The sequence below is a fragment of the Sciurus vulgaris genome (assembly GCF_902686455.1).
Source record: "Sciurus vulgaris genome assembly, chromosome: 9".
NCBI lineage: Eukaryota > Metazoa > Chordata > Mammalia > Rodentia > Sciuridae > Sciurus > Sciurus vulgaris.
In genome coordinates this window covers 484,914-504,528 of record NC_136469.1, presented here as the reverse complement: position 1 = coordinate 504,528, position 19,615 = coordinate 484,914, and the positions used below count along the sequence as shown (strand labels likewise).

Sequence of the window (19,615 nt, the reverse complement as noted above, 5' to 3'; positions counted from 1 at the left end):
CAATGATGTACTAAGCAACTCAGTGAGACTCTGTTTCTAAATAAAATGTAAAATATCTTTGGGGATATGGATCGGTGGTTGAGTGCCCCTGAGTTTGATCCACAGTGTGAATAAAGCAAACAAAAATAGTTAGTGTTAAATTTTTTGTTGTATAGGGAATAAATATGTACGTAGAGTAAAATAAATATTCATAAAAATGTAGAGGTGAAAATATGTATAAAATAATATATAAACATATCTTCTGAAATTTGAAGTGTATACTGAGTATATATATATATATGTTTTTTCAACTGTAGTATGCCTTCAAACTGAAGAAGGAAGGGATGCTCCTTTTCACAACTTCTATTCAACGCTGTTCTTGAAACTCCAGCCAGAAAAATCATACAGAGAAAATAAATTAAAGGGATATGAAGAGAAAAAGAAGAACTCAAACTATCACCATTCACCAATGACATGATTCTATATTTAGAGCCCAAAAATTCCACCAGAAAACTTCTAGATATCATATATCAATTCAATAAAGTAGCAGGATATAATATCAACACTAATATAATATCAAATCTAATGCATTTTTATTCATAAGTGATGAATCCTCTGACAGAAATTAGAAAACTACCCAATTTACAATAGCTTCAAAAAATCAAATACTTGGGAATCAATCTAACAAAAGAGGTGAAAGACCTCTACAATGGGAACTACAGAACACTAAAGAAGTTAAAGAAAATCTTAGAAAATCTTAGGTGGAAAGATCTCCCATGCTCTTGGATAGGCAGAATTAATATTGTCAAAATGGCCATACTACCCAAAGTGCTATACAAATTCAATGCCATCCAGGCCATCCTGGCGGCCCCCGCGGCGCCTCCGGCTGCGGAAGCGGCAGCTCTGTGGGCGTCTGGCATTAGCGGGGCGGCGATGGCGGCCCAGAAGATCAAGGAGGGGCTGGAGCACCTGGCCAAGGCGGAGAAGTACCTGAAAACTGGTTTTTTAAAATGGAAGCCAGACTATGACAGTGCCGCCTCTGAATATGGAAAAGCAGCTGTTGCTTTCAAAAATGCCAAACAGTTTGAGCAAGCAAAAGATGCCTGCCTGAGGGAAGCTGTTGCCCATGAAAACAACAGCGCTCTTTTTCATGCTGCCAAAGCTTATGAGCAAGCTGGCATGATGCTGAAGGTCAGTAATGTGTCAGAACTGTTGTGTGGGTGGAATGAATCATCCACAGGGGGTAAAGGTGGAATTTATGTGGAGGTAGAGAAGATTCCTTACTGTCCAACACAGATGCTAAGTTAAGATTTTCTGTCCAGGGCAACACTAACGAGCCCATACAGTATGATCCTGTGTCTTAGGATCAGCAGTGTTAAAAGTGAAATGCTGGGGACCTGTGTTGGCAGGATTGAAGCGGCAAGGTCCTGAGCTCTATTGCAAAGAAAGCTATCAGTCGTGTGGGATGTCTCCCTACACTGGAGAACTTAAGGACATCTTAACGTAGTAGAAATTTACAAGTATTTGTTTTCTGATTTCTCTTGAGTTATAGAAAGAAGAGATGTTTGCTTATTTTATAAATGTCAGATGGCAGCAAAGAGAACCACAGACGTCAGCTATTGCTGCTTTCACTGATTGTTTTGGAATGGAATATTTTGACTAATATGCCATATTTCTGCTGCTTAAAAAGCAGGTTAGGAATTAATATCCTGTTGTGGTTGGGTAGAAAGTGTGACTCTCAAAGTGTGCCAGGTAGCAATTGAATGGAATATTTTTCTTTCCAGTTTTATGTGTTTTCAAATATGATAGAATTTATTTTGAATTGTTTAAAGTTTCTAAAACTTTGTTTTAAAAACTTACACTTTAATAAAGCTTTTGTTTTCTCTGAAAAAAAAAATTCAATGCCATCCAATTAAAATCCCAGTAATGTACCACAGAGAAATAGAGAAAGCATCATGAAATTTATTTGGAAGAAAAAGAGACCCAGAATAGCTATAGCAATCCTTAACAGGAAGTGTGAAACAGGTGGTATCAAAATACCAAACCTTCAACTACAGTACAGAGCAATAGTAACAAAAACAGCATTGGCAAAAAAAGAGAAAAAAATAGATAGGTAGACCAATGGTTCAGAATAGAGGACACAGAGACAAACCCACATAAATACAGATATCTCATACTAGATAAAAGTGCCAAAAACATACAGCGGAGAAAAAAAAAAATCCTCTTCAACAAATCCTGCTGGGAAAACTGGAAATCCATATGCAGCAAAATAAGACTAAACCCATCTCTCTCTCTCTCACCCTGTACAAAACTCAACACAAAATGAATCAAAGACCCAGGAATTAGACCAGAAACCCTACACCTACTAGAAGAAAAAGTAGGTCCAAATCTTCATCATGTCAGTTTAGGACCAGACTTCCTTAACATGACTCCCAAAGCACAAGAAATAAAAGCAGGAATGAATAATTGGGAGAGATTCAAACTAATTTTTTTTCTCAGCAAAGGAAACAGTCAACAATGTCAGAAAGTCTATAGAGTGGGAGAAAATGTTTGCCACACACACTTTAGATAGAGTTCTAATCTCCAGAATCTACAAAGAACTCAAAAAACTTTACACCAAGGATACAAATAAACCAATCAATAAATGGACTAAGAAAATGAACAGACACTTCACAGAAGAGGATCTTCAAGCAATCAAGAGATTTATAAAAAAAGTTCAACATCTCTAGTAGTAAGAGAAATGCAAATCAAAACTATCCTATGATTCCACCTCACCCCAATTAGAATGACTATTATCAAGAATACAAGCAACAACAGGTGTTGGCAAGGATGTGGGGAAAAAGATACACTCATACATTGCTGGTGGGGTTTCAAATTGGTGCACACTTTGGAAAACAGTATGGAGATTTCTTAGAAAACTTGGAATGGAACCACCATTTGACCCAGCTATCCCACTTCTTGGTCTATACCCAAAGGACTTAAAATCAGCATACTACAGTCATGTAGCTACATCAATGTTTATAGAAGCTCAATTCACAATAGCTAGATTGTGGAACCAACCTAGATGTTCCTCAATAAATGAATGGATAAAAAACTATGGTATGTATACACAATGGAATATCATTCAGGCATAAAGACAAATAAATTATGGCATTTGCAGGTAAATGGATGGAGTTGAAGAATATTATGCTAAGTGAAAAAAGTCAATCCCCAAAAACCAAAGACTGAATGATTTCTCTGATAAGTGAATGGTGATACATAATGCAGTATGGAGGGGAGGCAAGAACAAAGGTAGGATGGATAGTATAGAGGAAAATGAAGGGTGAGAAAGAGGTGGGGGAAAGAAAAATCTAATAGAATGAAGCAAACATCATTACCCTATGTACATGTATAATTATGCAAATGTGACTACTTCATGTACAACTAGAGAAACAAAAGTTTTACTCCATTTGTGTAAAATGTGTAAATAAATGTGTGATAAGATTTAAATGTAAATAAAGAGTAATATTATTGTAGATAAAATCCTGTGAAAATATGAATGAAAACATAAAAATATGTTCTGAAATAGTAAAGAGTATAATGTGAGTCATGTGGACACTATTTTTAAAATTGAAATGTGTGGGTATATTGAATAAATGAATATATACAGTTATATATGCAAATATACCACTGATAATTGAAAATATAAGGCATACTAACCTACATGATTTTGTGTAAGTTATTGTTAGCTATGGAGTAAGTTTAGAGTTACTTATAGTCAGGGTTAGGTTAGGGTTAATTTATGAATATGAGTATTGGGAAACATGAATTCACAAGAATGTAGGCATGAAAATATGTATGAAAATGTATGAACATACATATAATCTGAAAAAGGGGAAGGGTATAATGTAATATAAGTACACATTTTTTAACTTGGGATGCATGGATATAGCATATCAATGAATATGTCCTAATATATATGCAAACACACCATTGACAATTCAATATATAAATCAAAATACAGACCAATACATATATCACTATATATGCTTGTATGTAAAAGTAGGCTTAGGTATCAGGTTAAGTTTAGGTTTAGTAGTATGTACTGGGTTGTTTTAAGGTTAGGGTGAGGAACTGAATATTTATATCAGGAAACAAAATTATTCATAAGGATATACCTGGGAACAAAGATATGAAAACTTACAAAAATATAGATTCTGGAACAGGGAAAGGTATATTGTGAGTCATATGAACACACTTTTACTTTCTTTGTGGATGCATGGATATATCATATTAATAAATTTTACTTATATATGCAAATGTACCATGAATAATTGAGTATATGTTAAAATTCAGATAAATAAACATATGACTATATATGCTATTTGTAAAATTAGGTTTTGCTATAGGGATAATGTTCAGTGTAGCATTAAATTTTAAGTAGGGTTAAAAATTCGGTTTAGAGAATGAATAAATAGAAATAGTCATGAGAAAGTTTGAGTTAAAAAATAGAAGCAATACGCATATAAACATATGTTATGAAAAAGGAAAGAGAATAAGATGAGCCATGCATTTACACATTTTTTATTATGGGATGCATGAACATATCATATGAATATAGAAAAAATTCATTTGCAGATATACTATTGATAATTGAATATATATCAAAATACACATGTAAAATTAGTTTTAGTTATAGGGATAAAAAGATTAATATTAATTGTTGAGTTGGGGTAGGATTAGAGTTAGGGAATGATTATGTATGTGAGGAAACATGAATAATCATAAGAATCATACACACTTTTTTCAGTTGAGGCTACATGGATATAATTGAAGGCATAATATCATATGTGCAAGAAACATACACATGAACCGAAATAATGTGGTTTTTTTTCATGGTGCTGGAGATTGAATGCAGGACCTTATGCTTGCAAGACAAGCACTCTACCAACTGAAATATCTCCCCAGCCCAGTATTACATTTTTTATTGTTTTCTGCATATGTTTAGGGATTGACTATATATATATATGTATATATATAGTGAAACATGAATATTCATAAACATTTCCATTTGAAAATAAGTATACAAATGTATATATGTTTTGAAATAAGGAATCTTTTAATGTGAGAAATAAATAGATATGTTTTTAGCCTTGGGAATGCATGTATAAATATATATGTGAATATATAATTATATGTATGCAAATATATCTTTGTTAATTGAAGGTATAAGTCAAAACACTCATAACTATTCTTATTTCAATATATGCACTTATGTAAGTTGAAGATTAGGTATAGGAGCAAATTTCAAGTTAGAATTAGATTTGGAGTTGTGTTAGGGTTAGGGTTAGGGAGTGAATATGTATATCAGGAAACATGACTTTTCATCAGAAAATATGACGACTGAAAATGTATTTCCAGTGGAAGATGATTAATACAAGTCAAATCAGAATACTGCCACTTTGTTAGTATTGTGGCAGATATCAATATGTGCTATCAATATAAATTATATAATTATTTAGGTACAGACTGAAGAGGAAATAAGTTAACTCATTACTATAATTAATAGTAGAAAACATGTTCATTAATTATTGTATGTACAACTTAAAAGTTTATAGGTTCTTTAGGAGAGCTTTGGTAGCAATATATCCTTACTTTTCTGAGAAGCTTCAAGTCAAAAAAAATTCTTGTTCTGGTATAATTTGAAGAAATCTTAAGTTATTAGTAGTTATTTTAATTTTAGCTATATTATAAAGTATAAAATTTATCTCTACCTTTAAAACTTTTCATGCTTTTTTTCATTCCTTGCTATTCTTTTTATAGTTACCTGATTAGGTAGAAAATCTATCTAGTGCACTCAAGTATATAAAAGCATTACTTCTAGTATATTTGGTCTCTGTCATACATAAGGTTTTGTGCTGGTACCAATTTTCTGACATCAGGAGACATAGCATTTTTGGAGTTATTTTGTAATTTATGGTGTTCTGTGAAGAATGAGTACTGAAGTGACTATGTTTTATTGAATGTTTGAGAAGCATGTGTGATGACACTGAGGTTCCAATGTGTCTGACAGTGTAATTGGTGTAACATCTGGAAAAATTGCCTTTCTCCCCTTTGTAATGGAAGGCAGTGTTCTGATTGGTGCACAGCAAATTTAAGTAAAGGTTGTGTTTCATAGGGTTATGAAACACACAGGCACTATTTCCACTTGATGTTTAATGATTGATTATGTTGTCTTTTGACATGTACTTCAACATTTTCTTGGCCCACAGATATGAGTAGTTCCCAATTTGTATACAAGAACAGAGTTCATTGATTCTTCCTTCAGATGGCAGAGATGAGACAAATGGACAGAAGTTGTAGGGAGGAAAATTCTAGAATAATTAGTGTCAAGAAAGATGTTTAATCAGAATGTTTCAATAGTCTGAAACAGTCTAACTAGCTCTTTGACATTGGGTGAGTTTAGTAGTGCTATGTGACTACCATTTCTACCTGCCTCAGTGCTTGGACTAATTGAATTGAAGGTCTGATTTTTGGATAAGCTGATTTTGTGGTTTGATTTTTGGATCAGTGTTTCAAGGCAGATGGGGGTTGGGTGTAAAGAAGAAAATGCAGCTCCTTCAAATAAAAGTTAATGTTTCAGGGCTGGGGTGGTGGCTCAGTGGTAAAAGAGCTTGCCTAACTGTGTTCAATTCTCAGCACCACATAAATAAAGGTAATATACCCATCTACATCTTTTTTTTTTTTTTTTTTGGTGGTGCTGGGGATTGAACCCAGGGCCTTGTGCTTGAGAGGCAAGCACTATACCAACTGAGCTATCTCCCCAGTCCCCCATCAACATCTAAAACAATACATGAAAAAATTGAAAAGCTTTGAAAAGAAGTGTTTCTTCTTTCAAAGGTCTTTATATTGTGATAGGCAGTAACAGTATTTGATACTGATACTCATTATGATTCCACTTCTGTCTCCATGAAGTACACCTATTGAAGCTATTGATCTTGTGAAGAGAGGTATTTCCCCCCTTGATTTATAAAAACAATAATTAAAAAATGGTCTTTTGTGACCAACTGGAAAGAAAAATCTTATAGTACATGGGGGTAGGACAAGGTCCTTCTGCCGGAGGTTGTTGCATATGGCTAAGTTTTACCTCTCCCTCTGACCTTCAGCTTGTCCCTTCTGCCCTCATATGGGGTCCCTGTAAATGCTAGTGGACACCACTCACCAGACTTCGGTGTACAATAAGCCCCTGTAGAGGTGGTCACTGCCCACATGGCTCTATTCTTCCACATGTCACACTCTTCACTAACCCAAGGCCTCAGATCTGTTACCACCAATGCTAGCATGCTGGATTCCCAATAAATAGTGGTCTTAGCTGTCATGGTTACAGCAGAAAGCAGTGTAGTCATGCTTTTGCACACACTGTGCATCTCCGCACTGTACACTGCCAACACACAACCTCCACAAGGCAGGTCCCATCATCACCTATTTCCTCTTATTGACAAAAACATGGCAAGAAAAGGAAATTAGCTTGTACAACTCCCAAGTGGTGGGGCTCAGGATAGAGTTTAGGAACCCCTCAACTCACAGCCCAAGCACTATGGCAAGTATCATTCAAAACACAAAGTCCCCAAAGATGAAAATGACTGGAGGTGACAGAGTGGAATGCAGATGATGGGGAAGAATGCAGATGGAGAGTCTGAGACCAGAACTGACAGACCCATGAGAAAAATCATTGAGGACCCCATAGCAGCACTGGACAGGCAAAGACAACTTAGAAGAACGCAGTCTCAAGAGAGCTGCATGCTCAGAGGATGACAGGTTTACTGGATGGGCAGAAATGGAGCCAAAGGAGAAAGGTTCCAGGAAGAAAGGTGATCTGGCCTGCCATATCATATTTATCCAGAACACCAAATTTTCTGCCCTTTATGGCATCTATGACTGTAACCTCACATGAAGGCTGAAGTCCACTCTCCTCATTACCCCTAAAATCAACAAAACTAAATGTACAAGGAGGTATGCAGCTGATATCTGATGAACATATGAGTTAGTTTCAAGCAGCTCATATTCACCATGGAAGACTTTTGTGGCCACCTTAATCTGATGTTGCAAAATGCATAATTGAAACCCACAGTATTTAAGTCACATGTCTTATTATTTGGGTGTGGTGAAATGTTGGTTTGCTTCTCTCTCTCAGACTCAGTTGCATGTGCGTTCACACACACACACACACACACACACACACACACACACAACTTACTATTGAATATTCAATACATCTTTGGGTTTCCATGAAGTAACTCCTTCAAGTTCTGTTCTATCTTGAATGCTGTGATTTTTTTTTCTTTTATCAAGTTGTCAGAGTCAGCAAACTCATTCTTTGTAAAGAGAGTAAATATACTTTACAGTTCTCTGTTGCCAATACATACCTGAGAAAATAAAGCACAATATCTTTGAAGACACTCTCAGCTCCATTGTTGACCATCAAGCACCAAACCTCCATTGAACTACTGGCCAGACAAAAAAAGTCCTTGATTTCTCGGTGGCCAAGTCTGCATGAACAGAAAAATCCCCAATCCACAAAGATTTCCTAAAAGACATGTGGTCAGGGCAAGGGTAGGTGGTGGAAAAGTTTCCCAGTGGTACTCTTGGCTCAGGCTTTGCTACTAGAAAAGAGATTCTTCCAGAAAGAATCATTTCAGAAGATTACATGCATGTACATGTATGTATGTATACACATCTCAAAACCACATATACTGTAAATTATACACAGTTTGTATTTATATAATTTATTTAAAAATAAATTTAAAAAACGTGTAATCTCAGTAGCTCAGCATAGAAGGCTGAGACAGGAAGATTGCAATTTCTTTTTTTTTTATTAATTGCAATTTCAAAATCAGACTTATCCCAAGAACTTTGTATCCATGACAAATGGTTATTTATGCACACCCTAGAACAAACTTGTGCCAATAAATGTTAGTTATCAATACTGTTAATGCTATTACTATTAGGAAGCTTCTGTTGCACTTCTCTGTGTCCAAAAAGTTGAGACAGATTCCCAGGAGGAGTTCAGAACAGGATCAGTAGTTTTAGAAGAATGGTAAGGATGATAACACCCAGTATTTTTCCTTTAAAATATTAATGAGAGAAAAAGTGAGTGATAGAAACTTAGTAAGGCCCTCAGCAAATTAGAAAGACAGACAAGTCTCAAAAAATAAAACATGTTGCAGGTGTGGCTCAGTGGTTAAGCACCCCTAAGGTCAATCCCTGGCATCAAAAAATAAATAATAAGGGGAGAAGGATGAACAAAGATACTGCTCAACAAACTACAATGTGGGATGTTAATTCAAGCAACCAGTTAAACAGAAAAGTACAATAGTAGGTGAAATGCTCCTTTTGCTCCCTTTCTGTCCATCCAGCCAACCTGCCATCCCCAGTGAGCATTACTGAAAAAAAGCATTCTTATCCTTTAAAACTACATGTTGAAACTGTCAAACATGTAATCCAGAAGTAGTGATCTCTACTATAGCAGGGACCAGGTACATGGAAATTTATCTCCCCATGCTTTCATGAATTTTTAAGTTTGTTTGATAAAAAACAAAAAACAAACAAACAAACAAACAAAAAAAAACAAAACATAGAAGAAGCTTAGAAGCCAGCAGGTTCTACAAAAGGATTGATGCAGGGCATCCTGGGAAGGATAACTATTCTATGATCCCAAGTAAAGCAGGAGTAATCATGGTCCAAGTATTGGATGTGGACTCAGACTGCCTGGGTCCTACTCTAGTCCTGTTCTTCCTAGCTGAGTGATCTTGGACTGGAAACACACCCACTGAAGCTAAGTCCCTCATCTATGCATGGGCACATGCCACCTAGCCCACATGTTTGAATGATGGTGTGAACCACTAAAACTGACATTATAGGTGTTGGCAATTTTATAAACCACTGTGTAAGCCTACAGTGACAGAGAAGTCATGATAGAGCATTGACAAGGTTTATTGTTGACATGATTGGAAAAAAGGAAGTTCAGCCACTGCACAGAAACAGTGCCTTATCCAGCAAACATGGGAAAACTCCAAGGGCACTGCAGATGATGTTTATGCAGAAGGGCACATTTGGCTGGCTCCTGAATGCAAAGATCAAGCAGACACTACTTGAGGCAATTAATTGGTCTTTGCTCCTCACTGCTGACCAATAAGATTTACACAGATTAATTTCAGTTGAGAAGCAATCATAAGACATGGTTGTGAGACTTCCCCTTCTGAATAAAATATTTATTTCGGTCAAGGAAACACATCATGAGCCCATAGTTCACCACTTCAGGCAGTGAACTATGAATAGGTCAATGTGACCAACAGATTTTGAAGTCAGATTCTGGGATCTCCATCAGGGGTCCTCCACTGGGCAAGGATTATCCCACCTGATTATTTCATCATCTATAAACTGGGAAACACCACCACTGGCAGAGTGGTCCAGAGCATAGGATGTGAAGATATGAGAAAGCTGGAACCATCCCTAAATATAGAGAAGGTGCTAAAGGACAGAGCTGTCCCATGCACTAAGTGCCTATTTAATAGGTACCTACTCATGTGTCATGTCAGGAGTTATATAACAATGTCCCTCAGTCCTAGGGATGCTACTCTTGATACCTTATTATGAGGCAAAGTAGAATTCTAGGTATATACCATTATATCAAGAATAAAGAAGTTCATTTAGGGAAAAAGGTTTCAATCCATACGAGCACAAAAGGATCTTAAACATTGCTCTCCTAAAGATTGCCAAATACATGAAGAAAAAAAATGATAAAAAATAAAGAGAAAACCTGTAATCTCAGTAGCTTGGGATGCTGAGGCAGTAGGATCATGAGTTCAAAGCCAGCCTTGTGAGTTCAAAGCCATTCTCAGCAATGGCAAGGTGCTAAGAAACTCAGTGAGATCCTGTCTCTAAACAAAATACAAAATTAGGCTAGGGATGTGGCTCAGTTCAAACCCCAGTGCAAAAAAAAAAGGAAAGAAAAAATATGCAATTATTTTTTGAGTCCTCTCAATTAAAAAGTAAACAGAAAATTTTTAAGGATACAAATTTTAAGATTTACAAACTTGTCCTAATTTAATTTTTGGAACATTCCACCAAAACAACAGGACAATTAGTGGTTTCCAGGATATAAGGAAGAACACTTTCATGACAAAACCTTTGTCTAAAGGATTCTAATTATACAAACTATATTCTCTAATCACAAGAGAATACATTTAGAAAGTGCAACCAGAATGTCACTAGAGATCCTATGAACTTTAAAAAATACAGAAATTAAAAAAAAAAAATTACATGCAACTTTAGGCCTACAAATTCAGCAACTTTGATAAAATAGACACATTTCCTAAAAGACAAGAAATATAAAAGCTTACATGAGAAAAATAACCTGAACAGCCCTGTATCTATTAAAGAATTTGAATTGACTGAAATGTTTCATTAAATCTAGGCTTAAGTGTATTTATTGGTGAACTTAACAAACTATTTTTTTATTGGAGTGAAAGTTAAACCCTCTGCATGACACAGGGTAGTCAAGTACTGCACCACTTAACTTCATCCCTAGTGGCTTTTACTTTGAGAGTTCTCACTAAATTGCTGAGTCTGGCCTTGTACTTGCAGTTCTCCTATTCTTAGCCTCCAGAGTACCCGAGATTACTGATGTGCAAAAATATACCCAGTTGTAAGCACAAGGCCCTGGGTTCAAACCCCAGGACCCCCACCCCCCCCCCAAAAAAAAAAAAGAAGACATGCAAAAACTCTAAAAATTTAATGAATTGATCATGGCAATATGAAATATGGATAATACATCATGACAAAGTGATAATTATCCTAGGGAAATAAGGTTCAATCAGTCTTTTAAAATAAATAATTTTCTTATTTTAATTTGTTAATATGTAATCATTTATTATTTTGCATCTAGTAGATGCAAAACAAAGCATTGGACACAGTTTGATTCAACTCATGATGAAAACTCATCACACTGAAAAGAAAAAAAAGTTCTGGAAGATTTATCAAGTTCAATAAAGTAAATAAAATAAGATTTTGAAGAAAAAGAAAGCTGTGTCCAGCATCAACACAACTCTCTATGTAGAATAATCTACTAATAAGCTCCTACAAGAAATAAATCACTTTTATGTGATCATGGAATACAATATCTAGAGGAAGATCAACTGTATTCATTCAAGAAAGCAGGAGGGAAAGTAAAGACATTAGAAATGTTCATTAGCTACTTCAAGCATAGAAATAAAAATCTCAGTAAGAAACTCATCCATATCCATCAGAGTGAAATAAAATCAGTGAAATAAAGAAAAATTCTGGTGACAAGGCAGAGAAATTGAATCACTTTACATATTGGTGGGATTATAAAACTATATAGTACAAATAAAACAAAGTTATTAAAAATTTTTCAAGACATATAACCTGAAAACTATGTACATAAAACAATGGTAAGAGAAATTTAAAGACCTAAATAAATTGAAACATATATCATGGTCATAGATGAAAAGATTTAATATTGTTTTAAATTTATTATAACTGTAAACATAACCCCAGCAAGCCTTGTGAAAAAGCTGAATCTAAAATGGAGTAAAAGAAGGAAGAGCATAGAAAAATCAAAACAGCAGAAAAGAAGTTGGAGGAACAGCACTACCCAGTTCCAAGCTTATTGCAAACCTCAGAAAACATCACAGCGTGTTATACAATGAGACCAAGTGAAGATAGCAGAGGACAAAGGAGACTCACACCTAAGTGGTCAAGCAAGCTTTGACAAACATTCATGTCAATGGGAAAAGAAGAATCTTCCACAAATGGTATTGGAATAACTTTGTAATCATATGAAAAAAAAATTTGGTCTCAAATTTTGCCTCACACACTATGCCCAATTAAGTGGGAATGATCATTGATCTAAATATAAGTGTAAAAACTCTTAAAAGAAGAGATAAAAATCATGGTTTTGACTGACTTCTATGTAAAATAGGTCTTGAATAAATTTTTAATAACTTTGTTTTATTTGTGCTATGAAGTACAAAAGAAAAAGAGGACTGAATGTATCTCAGTGGTACAGCACTTGCCTAACAGGCTTAAGGTCCTGGGCTCAATTCTCACTTCAAGAAAAGACATTAACAATAAATGAAAGGATTGACCATGCACATTGACTGGTGACAATGTGGAACAGCTGTCACTTTGTACACACTGGTGAGAATGTTTATGTTGTCATCTCTTTAGTAAAGAGCTTGGCAGATTCTTAAATTGTACACCTACATCATGGTCAACATATTCCAGTCCTGGGCATCAACCAAGAGAAATTCAAGTACAGTTCTGCATGCATATTCTGCATATATAGCAGAGGTGAATAAGTGAATTAATAAACAGATTTAAATATACACAATGATATAATCAGTACTGAAAAGGAAGAAATTAATACAAGATGCAAAAGTCAAAATTATGCTAGAAGATAGACAAGAATATGAAAAACATATGATAATATAATGTATTAAAATTTTATAGTGAGAAAAGACACAGCAGCAGTTTCTTGCAAACAAGGAGGTAATAAAGTGGGAGCAAGAAACCTCTGGGGGAAATGGATTCATTTATCATCCTGGGAGGGCTGAAGTTTCCTTAGGGCACAACTGAAATGCATGGAATTTATTATAATCAATTATACCTCAGTAAAGTATATGGAAAAACTCAACAAGTTATATATTACAAGTTTAAATTTTAAAAAAGGGGACCAAGAAACTAAAGGCTTGCATAGGAAGATAACCACATGAACAAAATATATTTCCAATAACAAAAGATGTTTATATAAAAACAAGTTGCTGTGAGCAATAAAACATGTTAAAATGTAATAATATAGAGCAGCATTGTCAAGGCAGATCCTGGAACACCAGCGTTGCTTCTAGGGTACCACAGGTTCAAAGTTGTTTTATTGTAATACCAAATTTTATTTGCCTTTTTTGTTCTAGAACACCGAGGAGAATATAATTGAATTTACCACAGGTAACATGATACAAGTCGAACATAAAATACAGAAAGAGGGGAATCCAGCTGTATTCTAATGAGCCAAATGGCAAGATTTGCAAAAGTTTACAATACCACTCTTTCCACTGATTTTTTGTTGATCAATATATATTTTACTATAAGTACTATGTGTGCTAACATTTAATATGTTCACAATATTTTAAGTGAATGTAGTGTTTTTTAAATTCCAGTTTTAATTCTCAAAAGGCCAAATATTGATAGATAAATGAAGTTCTTTGGAATTTTCAGTGTTGGGGAATAGCTAGTAATTTACTATCAAAAACCGCTCAGGCAGGCCTCTTGGGAGGAACAACTCCCCTGCTAAGTTCTGGCCAGACACCCTATGGGAGGGTCTCCATATTCTGGAGGGATGTCCTTCCACATGTTGACTGCAGGTGTGGCTGTATAGACCATGTCTGGGTCATAAAAACTCAGCAAAGATGTTGAGACTCAACCTTTAGAAACTTGCACAACATCTTACAGTGGCACACAAACCAACATATGATTCGCATTGTGTCTTGGATGTTTTTATCCCATTTTTCTATGTATTCGTTTTCATTGTGTTTTATATGAATATTGTTCTACAACAGTTTGGGATTGTTTAAATATTGTCCTTCACCATGGAACCAGGGAGAAATACTGAACAACATATCTTTCAATATATAGCAATTGGTATGATCCCTAAAGGGAAATGTTATGAGTAGAAATTAATTCTACTCCATTACCAATGATGAAGAGGACTGCTTCCCTCTATATGCTATTTCTAATATAAATATCAATGCATTCACACTTACAGTGAGAACTGGCAATGGCAAAGAGAACCATGCAAACTCTCTTCAGTGAATACATTTTCCATGGGTCTCACAGATGAATTCATTTCATTAAGTTCATCTTTGCTATGTTCTGGAAATTAGAAAAAATAATGAACAATTACAAAAATGACATTTTAAGCAAAAAGTTCCATCACAGAAAAATAAGTCAAAGGGGAAGGAAAGAAGGACAAGACCCACTGACAAACCTGGAAAGCAAATCTCACAGGGTGTTTTAGCTACAGGAATTAGGTAAAAGACTTGACTTCCCACATCCAGCTCCTTTCTCAAACAGGTTTATTGATTTGGATCAGCTTCCTATCCATAAAAAATGATGAGGATTGTCTCATAAAGGGGCCCATGTCTAACATAAGACCTGAATTTTGCCCTTCATTTGCTACTTACTAATTGCAAGGCTGCCAGGCATGGTGGCACACACCTGTAATCCCAGCAGATGGGGAGGCTAAGACAGGAGAATTAAGAACTCAAAGCCATTCTCAGCAACTTAGTGAAGGTTTAAGCAGCTCAGTGAGACCCTGTCTCTAAATAAAATATAAAAACGGGCTGGGGATGTGTCTTAGTTGTTAAGCACCTCCCAGTTCAATCCCTGTTACCAAAAAACAAACAAACACAAACATACAAACTAATTGCAATGCCATTGGCAAATCTCTCAATTTCTCAGTACCTCCATTTTTCACCCATAATAGGCAGGTAACATTTTCTTTAGCTTTTGCGAGTGTACGGTTATGGAAAATAATATTCCTACAAGACAGCCCCCAAAGAAAAGCAGAGAGATGTTCAGTTTGGGAAAGGGAGTGGAAACTAGCAAAACATTAACCTCTCAGTAAATCCTTTTCTAATAACAATGGAAATAACAAGGAAAGGGGCAGATACTGAATGCTGGCCTTGACTTTCCCCCATTGAAAAAGTCCTAAATGGAGGTACAGCAAATAGCAAAACTCTGGGAAACAATGGATCTCAGTGAAGAAAAACAATAATGGAGAAGATGTGTTGAGGACTCATTCTTTGGTATGTGGGCTCCTATCTCCCCAGATAACAATGAGTTTCAACCTTTTTGCAACTACCTTCCTAAATTAAAATTTTAACCTGCACAATTAAGTCCCTGACTGTGCAAACTACATGTCCATATTCTCCAAAGAAAGTATAAAAACCAGACTTCTTCTGTAACCCGCAGGTCATCTCCATACCCAGAAAATGGGCCCTAACAGTGCCTGATCAATTGACCTTGCTGCAAATTAAAGGAAAGTTTGCTGATCTGATGTTTGCGTCCCATCTCCTGCGTCCATCATCTGTGGGTCATGAGCTTACATTTACAATCCCTGTGTTGTTCCAAGTTCACCTTATAAGAAATGGTTGCAACACTGTATAATCCATGTTTCCCAGCGCTCCTACCCTGGGATGGTGTAGTTTTCATTTATCAGGCTTGTAAGCTCAGGTGGGCTCGGTGGGCTCAACAGCGGGACCAAATATAAACTCGGCGGGTCTCAGTAGGCACAGTTAGCAGCCAAATAAAATGGGACAGAAAAGTGGTCGAAGCAAGTTTTATTGGAATTTGGCTCTCGGGTGAAATTTCCAGACCCCCGGGGTATAGGGACCCGGAAAAAATCACACATGGCCCTGGCTGCCCAGGGTTTTTATAGACTAGGATGGGAGGGGGTCTTGTTGAGTGACAGGTGGGTGTGAAGGGTCAGTGGAACTTTCCATCCACCTTGCTGCGAACTATCTGGTCACCTTTGGCGGGCTGCTCTTTGTTCTAGCTGCTCAGCTGTGCCCCCTACAGTCGCCTAATTTCCGGCCTAACAAGGCTCAATGGAGTTGGGGAATGCAGAGTTTTAGCTGTCCCACCCCACTTAGGTGTGCTTGTCCAGAAGGTCTTGGGACAGTGACAAAGCTTAACCCCAGTATGGCCTGTGGGTGAAAGGTCACAGAGAGCAAGGCTGTCCTGGATTGCACAGTACCTTCTTCATCCTGTCCAGGAAGAGCTCTTTGGCGCACGTTCGGCTGCCCTGCAGCAGGCCTCTCACGCTGAAAACCAGCACAATGGCTCTGTCCACGTGAAAACTGAAAGTCTGCTGCTACTCAAGTGGAATCCACAGGTCATAGAAGGTGCCATCACCACCCAAGGGCTGCCATGTGGACGGTTGCCGGGAGAACCCCCTGTGCGCACCACTGCCCCAGTGCAATGCGCGTGCGCACCCTGCCTCCCAGGAGGTAGGGGGCACTCTCAGGGTAGTGGGATGGGGCTTTGCTGTGCCTGCTGGGCCCAGGACAGCGCAGGCAGGCGGGAGGGTGCTTCTGTGAAATACCAGCAGTATCTGGGTAAAACCCAGCCTATCTCAGGTCCCAAAGAATCGGAGTGTGGCCCACAGGCCCCCTTGTCCTTTTTTTTTTTTTTTTTTTTTTTTTTTTTTTGTCCCTTGTAGGTTTTGGAAAGAGCTCACAGTATGAAGAATATTCCATTTTTAAATATAATATTGTAAATGTAATTATGGGAATCACTTTGTTCTGCTTCCTACTTTGCAGATGTTAGAGTTCAGGTACTCCAGGATGGTGAGGCAGGTTACCAGCACAATGCCACTGGATGACAAGCCAGGTAAATGAGTCATGTCATCCTTATTTAGCATAAGTTCCTTTGCCATGACAACTCCCGCCACTAAGGACTTATCGCCACGGCAACTCCTGCCTCAGGTTTGGCAATATAAAATGACCTAGGAGGAAGAAGTGTGCAGTATTCAAATTTAGCATTCTAAAATAACCAATGGGAGAATATTGGACACTATTCTAGTCAGTTACTAGATAGCCAATGAGAGCAGAGGGGGTGACGCCTTCGATCAGATCTGCATAGGGAAGGGAATGCCTCACAAGTAAGTAAATTAGTAAGACAAATTTGCAGACTGGGGAGTCTTTAGCTTCTCTTCCTTGGCCCACTCCACTCTACCCCACAGAATGCTGCTTTTACCTTCACCCTCAAAACCAAAAACCTGGACCTCAACTGCACACCCCAACTAGCACATGTACTTGACATCTTTTTTGTGGTCAGAATACACCAAAGTTAAAAATTATGTACAAGAGAAGCCACTCAGAAAACTGAGAAGGGATAGGATTGGGAGGAATATGCTATAGGAATTATTGGTCTCCAGAAAAAGAAAAAAAAAATCTCCAAAGAATAATGATAATTATTTGGGAATGGTAGATAATTATTTGGGAATGATGGTATTTTTAGGTAGGAGTTCAGGTACTCCAAGATTGCAGAGGGAGGTTACAAGAAAAATGCCAATGCAGTACAGGAGAGGGAATTGAGCTATCACATCTCTGTAAATCCCATTGCCTTGACAACTCCCGCCACTAAAGACATCAGCATAGCAACTCCCCCGTCAGGTAGAGCATTCCTAAACAACCAATGGGGCTGAAGTGAGCAGTAGTCTAATTAGGTTCTCTAAAGTAACCAATGGGGGGGGGGGAATTTAGACACTATTTCAATCAAGTATTACAAAATAACCAATGGGAGGAAATCAGTGGTAGCAGTTTTAAATAGGGAAACGAATGCTTTACAGTTAGGCATAAGACACTGATTTCTAGACTTTAGATTTGTGGACTTTGTACCTCTCTCTCACTCAACCCATTCCACTCTACCCTAAGGAGTGCTGCCTGCACCTTCACCTGCATTAACTCTGTACTTTGCCTGTTACTTCTATACATCTTGCTTAGTTTTTTTTTAGGACATCAAGGACATGAACCCCAACTGGCACCCCAAAAATAATGTTACCTGAGTGCTGCAGTGGTAATATGCCTCTTGTCGTACATTGTGGGCAAAGAGGTTGAGACAAAGACAGAAAGTTAAAGAAAAAATAATGAGTATTGACTCCATTTACCTCATTATTTCCCTTTCTATTTTTCCCCCATCCCTCCCCCTTTTCTTAAAATGGCGTCCAACAGTCTTCTCTTCCTGAAAGTCTGCTTCCCGCTGGTGCATTTAGCCACCCAATTAGGTATCAATACCCCCACCCTGGGCCCTATCTGACCTATAGGCAAATGCCTCGCTGGCATTATGCAGATAGCACAGTTAGCTCCCTTCCGAGACTGTATATAAGGCAACAAACTTTTCTAATAAAAAATCCCCCTCTCCTGGCAGCAAGTCTCCATTCGTTCTTTCAATGAGGATTAGAATAGCTGTTTAAAGACTAAACTTTGTCCACTATCATTAAAATCAAGAGTGACATCAATCTGAGACTTTCCAGAAAATGGTTGGGCAGATCTTTGTAGAAGAATTTTTTGTATAAAGGTGTGGTGGTCTCTGTGCATATTGTGATTGTGACAGTATTTGTAATAGTTACAAATAAGTTACTATTTCCCTCTTCCTGTCAGTTTTCAGTTATAACCAGTCTGAACTACAAATCAGGGATGAGAATGCAGGAGCTTGGGACATCAGGATCCTCTATATTAATTCCTTAGATTCATGGCTATCTTCACAGGCTACACGTGTAATAGAAGAGGTATGCAGGTTAGTTTGGCTTAAAAATACTTTTGTTTTTACTTTATCAAAAATTTCACTAACTGGCCATTGCACTGTTGCCTGCTCTTGTACTGAGCCCTGCTTTCCACCCCTCATTCTTGGCATAAAGAAACAGTCAGACTTGACACTAGCACCTGCTCTTCAGTGTGGCAGCTGTAGCAATAACAGATGAGAAGCACCTGTACCTGGTATCTGTGACTCATTTCTGGTGTTGCATATTCTGGGAAGGGCTATGAGGACACTACCACTGAGCAGAATCAGTAGAAAG

At 37.2% G+C, this 19,615-nt stretch overlaps 1 protein-coding gene and 1 long non-coding RNA gene across 3 annotated transcripts; one reads left to right on the top strand and one right to left on the bottom strand.

Moving 5' to 3' along the window:
• Positions 1 to 841: 841 nt before the first annotated feature.
• On the top strand, positions 842 to 1,858 carry LOC306669587 (gamma-soluble NSF attachment protein-like). 2 transcript variants are annotated; one of them, XM_079153650.1, is made up of 2 exons: positions 842 to 1,170; positions 1,344 to 1,858. In XM_079153650.1, the coding sequence occupies exons 1-2, from the start codon at positions 913 to 915 to the stop codon at positions 1,356 to 1,358; spliced, it is 273 nt and encodes a 90-aa protein (XP_079009776.1). In that variant the 5' UTR covers positions 842 to 912; the 3' UTR covers positions 1,359 to 1,858. The 2 variants fall into 2 exon arrangements, with proteins under 2 accessions (XP_079009776.1, XP_079009775.1); XM_079153649.1 differs by having other exon boundaries at positions 1,302 to 1,858.
• A 6,434-nt stretch (positions 1,859 to 8,292) lies between these two features.
• On the bottom strand, positions 8,293 to 17,012 carry LOC306669182. Its single transcript, XR_013766049.1, has 3 exons — positions 16,793 to 17,012; positions 14,799 to 14,907; positions 8,293 to 8,384 (listed from the first exon to the last, which is right to left on the bottom strand). It is a non-coding gene; the product is annotated as an uncharacterized lncRNA (long non-coding RNA).
• Between the last annotated feature and the right edge of the window lie 2,603 nt (positions 17,013 to 19,615).